The sequence below is a fragment of the Triticum dicoccoides genome, chromosome 4B, assembly GCF_002162155.2.
Source record: "Triticum dicoccoides isolate Atlit2015 ecotype Zavitan chromosome 4B, WEW_v2.0, whole genome shotgun sequence".
Taxonomy (NCBI): domain Eukaryota; kingdom Viridiplantae; phylum Streptophyta; class Magnoliopsida; order Poales; family Poaceae; genus Triticum; species Triticum dicoccoides.
In genome coordinates this window covers 524627283-524633871 of record NC_041387.1, presented here as the reverse complement: position 1 = coordinate 524633871, position 6589 = coordinate 524627283, and the positions used below count along the sequence as shown (strand labels likewise).

General features: G+C 43.1%; 1 protein-coding gene across 1 annotated transcript in view; it reads left to right on the top strand.

Annotated features, from left to right (window-relative positions):
* Window positions 1-6429: 6429 nt before the first annotated feature.
* Window positions 6430-6589, top strand: part of LOC119291228 (neurofilament heavy polypeptide-like) — a 3746-nt gene continuing 3586 nt past the window's right edge. The window contains exon 1 of the mRNA XM_037569950.1: window positions 6430-6578. Coding sequence (XP_037425847.1) covers window positions 6504-6578 — 75 coding nt within the window. The 5' untranslated portion in view covers window positions 6430-6503. The remainder of the gene's footprint in view (window positions 6579-6589) is intronic.

Sequence of the window (6589 nt, the reverse complement as noted above, 5' to 3'; positions counted from 1 at the left end):
ATTTATCATGAACTTAATACACTAGATGCATGCTGGATAGCGGTCGATGTGTGGAGTAATAGTAGTAGATGCAGGCACGAGCCGGTCTACTAATCTTGGATGTGATGTCTATATAATGATCATTGCCTGGATATCATCATGATTATTTTAAGTTCTATCAATTGCCCAACAGTAATTGTTTTCCCACCGTTTGCTATTTTTCTCGAGAGAAGCCACTAGTGAAACCTACGGCCCCGGGGTCTCTTTTCATTATATTTGCCTTTGCGATCTATTTTCTCTTGCATTTATTTTAAGATCTATTAAACCAAAATACAAAAATACCTTGCTGCAATTTATTTGTTCCGTGATCTATTTATCCTATCTACCACTTTTTACCTCACGCTTTTGCCTATCTTGAGGCACAACCCCGTTAACACGTCGGGTTGCGAGTATATGTTATTTGTGTGCAGGTGATGTTTACATGGTGTGAGGAGGTTCTTCTACTGGTTCGATAACCTTGGTCTCATCACTGAGGGAAATACCTACCGTCGCTATACTGCATCATCTCTTCCTCTTTGGGGAAATACCGACGTAGTTCTAGCAGACATCAATGTGCCACAACAGTTTCAGATTCATAACCATGGAAAGGATCAGATTCAATCAAAGTAATTAACTCAGGATCGATAGAGAATTCATAATCCTTATCAGTAACACAAATAGGTGAAGTAGCAAACATAGGATCATATTGCATTCTAGCATTCAAAGACTTTTCTTCCAGCTTAGCTAGCAGTTTCTTAAGATCATATCTATCGTTGCAAGCAAAAAAGTCTCTAGCAGTTTCTTCATCCATAATATAACCCTCAGGTACAACAGGCAATTCATATCTAGGGGGAGAATCTTCTTCATCACTTTCATTAATATCATCAGTTTTAGTAATTCCATTCTCTCTAGCCCTAGCAAGTTGTTCATCAAGAAATTTACCTAGTGGCACAATATTATCAAGTAGAGAAGTATTATCATCATAAGAATCATGCATAGCAGAAGTGGCATCATCAATAACATGCGACATATCAAAATTAATAGCATGTGTAGGTGTCGCAAGTTTACTCAAAACAGAAGGTGAATCAAGTGCAGAGCTAGATGACAGTTTCTTACCTCCCCTCTTAGTTGAGGGATAGATCTTGGTTTTGTTGTATTTCAGATTCCTCATAGTAATCAACATATATAAATCCCAAGTGACTCAGATAATAGAGTTATGCTCCCCGGCAACGGCGCCAGAGAAAAGTCTTGATGACCCACAAGTATAGGGGATCGCAATAGTTTTCGAGGGTAGAGTATTCAACCCAAATTTATTGATTCGACACAAGGGGAGCCAAAGAATATTCTCAAGTATTAGCAGCTGAGTTGTTAATTCAACCACACCTGAAAGACTTAATATTCGCAACAAAGTATTTAGTAGCAAAGTAGTATGGAAGTAACGGTAATGGTGGCAAAAGTAACAGTAGCAGTTTTGTAGCAATCGTAACAGTGGTAATGGAAAAGTAACTTAGCAAAGAACAATATGAAATGAGCTCGTAGGCAATGGATCAATGATGGATAATTATGTCGGATGACATTCAACATGCAATTTAGATACATTACAACCGAGCACTTTTCCAGCCCTCTCAGGCTATTAGCATCTCAACCGTCGGATCTGCAATTCTAGGTGTTTTTGGCCATTGGATGCACCTTCCACTCTGTTGGGAGCGCTAAACGGACTGGGCCGATGCTCCCGCAACAAAATCAGCGATCTGCTGTTGTTTGGGCCTGCTGGGCCCGTGTTATCCAATTTATATCGGTCGCTTCCTCGCAAGTAAAAAAAGGGAAATCATCCAACGCATACGCACGCATCGTGGCAAAGCAGCAGGTACGAGGCGAGTGCTTCTGCCTAAAAAAATGAGGCGTGGGCAAGAGGGTCTCGCGTGGCGTGGTGAGGCTACCCCATGGTGTCATGATATAAAAACAGCAAACCATCGCTGTCGATTGAAGTTCAGTAGCCGGAGATTCAGAAAGAAAATCAAATGTCGCTGCAGGACTTTAATTGATCGCGCGCCATTTTGGGGGCGGTGGGTAATTGGGAACCGGATCCTCTAACATTGTGAAGGAAAGTTAGAGAAGCTATAATACCCTAACTTTCCTTCTTTCTATCCATGTGATTATGGCTAAAATGATTTAAATTAATTTGCAAATTGATGATCTACCATGTACACTTATAGTAATTACATACAAACAATTTGATGGTGAAATAAAATTAATTTTAAATTATTTATATCTACAGTAAATACCAACAGTAAACAACCTACTAACTACCTACTAACAGTCCCTAACTTTCCTTTTTCATTTTACAGTAGACAAATACCGTAGCACCGTGACTTTCCTTCACAATGTTAGAGGATCCGGTTCCGGGTAATTGCGGGTCAGTTTCCATGCCGATCTATGATGTTTCGCGTCCATATAGTCTCCTGGATCCGGCTGTTCCATCCTCACCCCTTTCGCGGCTTCAACTCCTCCCAGGTCATTCTCCAACGATTTTGAAGTTCATCTTTTGTTGATTTGTTTCTTCTACTCCCACCTGAATACGTGTGCTCTTAGTTGACAGATTGGTGAGCTGTGAAGAGGGGACGACCATGGCGGGCGTGAAGCCACAATGGTACCAGCGTCCGGTGGTGGGCGACTTGCCCAATGGAGCAGAGGAGAGGTGATGACGATTAAGTGCGCCTTTGGCGGCTGCTCCTGCGTGAGGCGCTCCTCCACAACCCATGTCGCCTCCTCGCTGCAGGTCCGATCTTCATTTCAACCTTGCAGATCCATCAATGCGGAATTGGCATCCTGCTTCCTTTCCCGATTTCCTGTAACTGCTCCAATTCTATAACTGATAGGACGATGTGTCTTGTCCAGAATTGTAGCTATGGTTTAGATTCTAGACCAAACGTTACGTACAAGATTATCACAGCATGATACCTCATCTACTTATTTGTTTTCTGATTATCTATCCAAAGAGTATCATTGTTAGTGCATGAAAAGGTGTTTGATACTTGTTCCTGGTTGTTTCAAAATTTTATTTAATTATTTCACATCTGACAATTCATACCATGTAACTTTCAGGTTACACCTTCCCGGACCTCTACTGCTTTCAAATTAGCTCAATACAAGATGGAGTTATTTAGATCTGGTAGCACCAGTGGATTGCATGTATAAATTATATGATGCATTATCATTTTGAGGAAGACGTACAATATTGACATGATGTTGCAAGGCGGCATATTTTGTTTCCGATCAGCATGCTATTACGTGATATTATTGTCCTTTATGTTTTTTCTTCTGCTTAGATACTTCAACACTTACAACTTGATGATGTCGTCATTTTTGACTAATCGGACTAAAAGAGCTTGCTAATTTACATCGGAAAATAAGTTAAATTGCATGATGTAATTTTTGCTTAAGAGTTATGTTGATACAGCGAAAAAGAAGGGCAAAACAAGCACCGCTCTGCAATTAAATTTCTAAATAGTTGCGGACACTATTTACATGGTGTGCTACTAATGAAAATGCTAAATTCATTTGTGTAGATGGGTTCACTAGCGAAGGACATAAGTTTATCGGAATTCTTATTTTGAGATGGTTCAATGAAACATCATCATTATTTGTTGAATAAAAAGAATTTGCATGTCAGCGGATCGGTTTTTAATCTAAATAATTCCCCGAACAGTGATGTCATGCCATTATACCGTCCAAATTTTCTTGAATATTTTCTACCGTTTGTTCTTGGGGCACAACAACAATACACATTTTTTATTGACAAAGAATTAGCTCCATGAAAATTTCAATTTCAAATTTGGCGCCTCTGCTTATACATTGATAAAAATGACTATCATTTTATTGCCAAAATAGACGGGCGCGGCAACGCGCGCCACTATGGTCTAGTAGTTATAACATAGGGTGACACAGAACTAGCTCCAATTCATTAATATAATGTAGGTATGTGTTCTGAATATAGTCATACATGCTTATGGAAAATAACTTGCATGGCTTCTTTTGTCCTACTCTCCCGTGGCAGCGCGGTCCTAATGGAAACTAAGGGATATTAATGCCTCCTTTTAATAGAGTACCGAACCAAAGCATTAGCACTTAGTGAATACATGAACTCCTCAAATTACGGTCATCACTGAGAAGTGTCCCGACTATTGTCACTCCGGGATTGCCGGATCATAACATGTAGTAGGTGGCTATAACTTGCAAGATAGGGTCAAAAACACTCATATATTCATGAAAACATAATTGGTTCAGATCTGAAATCATGTCACTCGGACCCTAGTGACAAGCATTAAGCATAACAAAGTCATAGCAATATCAATCTTAGAACATAATGAATACTAGGGATCAAACCCTAACAAAACTAACGCGACTACATGGTAAATCTCATCCAACCCATCACCGTCCAGCAAGCCTGCGATTGGATTACTCACGCACGGCGGTGAGCATCATGAAATTGATGATGGAGTATGGTTGATGATGACGATGCCGACGGATTCGCCTCTCCGGAACCCCGAACGGACTCCAGACCAGCCCTCCCAAGAAACTTGGCGGTGGCTCCGTATCGTAAAACGCGATGAATCCTTCTCTCTTATTTTTTTTCTCCCCGAACGTGAATATATGAAATTGGAGTTGAGGTCGGTGGAGGTCCAGGGGGGCCCACGAGACAGGGGGCGCCCCCCACCCTCGTGGCCAGGGTGTGGGCCCCCTTCAGCTGATTCTTCGGCCAATATTTTTATTAATTTCAGAAAGTATCTCTGTGAAGTTTCAGGTTATTCCGAAAACTTTTATTTCTGCATAAAATAACACCATGGCAATTCTACTGAAAACAACGTCTGTTCGGGTTAGTTCCATCCAAATCATGCAAATTAGAGTCCAAAACAAGGGCAAAAGAGTTTGAAAAGTAGATACGTTGGAGACGTGTCACATGTCAATGTTTGTTAGGTCGCAGTCTTAAACTGCAAGAGCTTTTGCACCTGTCATAGAGTCTATTGCATTTACAAATTGTTTTGAATCATGGTAGCGCACAGACATCTAATTAGTAATTTTATATATTGCATAAGAAAACACAAAATTGCCGCTGAAATGTCGTGCAATCAGAGTAATGGATCATTCGACAAGATGAATGTCGGGAATTCATCAGTGTCACTGGTTTTGCTTTGCATTTATATATTTCGATTTGTTTGTCTTGTCTTATATTCACTCATTAGTATTGGGCGCTCCTCAAGCACATCATCGCACGATCGCATCTACGCAACACACACACACCGTATGTTCGGTGCATCAGAGCATCTATAGCCGGACTCCCCAAATCTCCTCCCCCTACATGCCCGGATGGACGGTTTAACTGGTAAAAAACATCGACCTTAGACGAATGCCTCATACCGGCCGCAAATGTCTGGGCTAACCGACACGCATCATCTGTTGGAAGCAGCCTCCTATGCTGAACTTTTTTTTTGACGGGCCTACGTGTTGAACTTATCGTGACAGCCCCGTTGGAATTCATGCGGGCCTCCACGCGAGCCCCTCCGCGGATCGTATAAGGGTCGGGTTTGCTCAAATGCATCAACTGTTGAAAGCAGGCCTCCGTGCTGAACAATTTTTTTCTTTTGATGGGCCTGCGTGTTGAACTTATCGTGACAGCCCCGTTGGAATTGATGCGGGCCTCCACGCGAGCCCCTCCCCCCACCTTAGGGCATGTCCAATGTGGACGCTTAGCATGGGCGCCAGGGTAATATTCCCGACCAATTAACGGTTAATTTACATAATCCCAGCGTTTGACGAGGCGTCGATGCAAAACTCTGCGTCGGGCGCTAGAGCCTTTTCCTTCCCGCAGCAAGCGCCTATATCCTTTAAATTAGCCTGTGTATTAGCATCGGCCGTTGTAAGGCTGGGCGCTTAGTCGCCAATTTATTTATTTAATATGTTTTTTCTTCTCTGTTAGCGCCCATACAAGCGTCGACCATTGGAGATGGATCCGGCTTGCCTGCTCCCTTTCCATGCTCCCATCCGTACTCCCACCTCATTCAACTGCTGTTTTTTTTCTTTTTTCTTTCTAATCTAATCATCTCCCCCCTGATTTTAAAGGAGTGGGGTCGGATTTTATTTGATTCAAACCAAATCAAGTTACGGGAGCACGGATGGGCACACGGGAGGGAAACAGGCAAGTCTCGTCCATTGGAGATGCCCTTACCGAATTTACATCCGCACACTGACACCGGGCCCAATCACTCTGGCCCGTCATTGCCACGGAAGCAAACCGGGCCGGGATAGAGTGCGAAATCGCGGAGCGTGTTTGGAAAGAAAACTAGCCGTTAGGCTCCTCGGCCCCCAACGCTCTCCTTTTCCTTCTCCGCCCGTTCCCCGTTCCCTTCCACCCCCGATCTCCCATCCCCCCACCCTATCGAAACCATTCCCAAGCAAAACACCCTGCGCGATCCCAAACCCTAGCCATGGCGACCGGGGCGGCGGCGAAGACTCCGACCAAGCCATCGGCCCCCGCGGCGCCCAAGACCCCGGCCAAGCCCGCGCCCTCGGC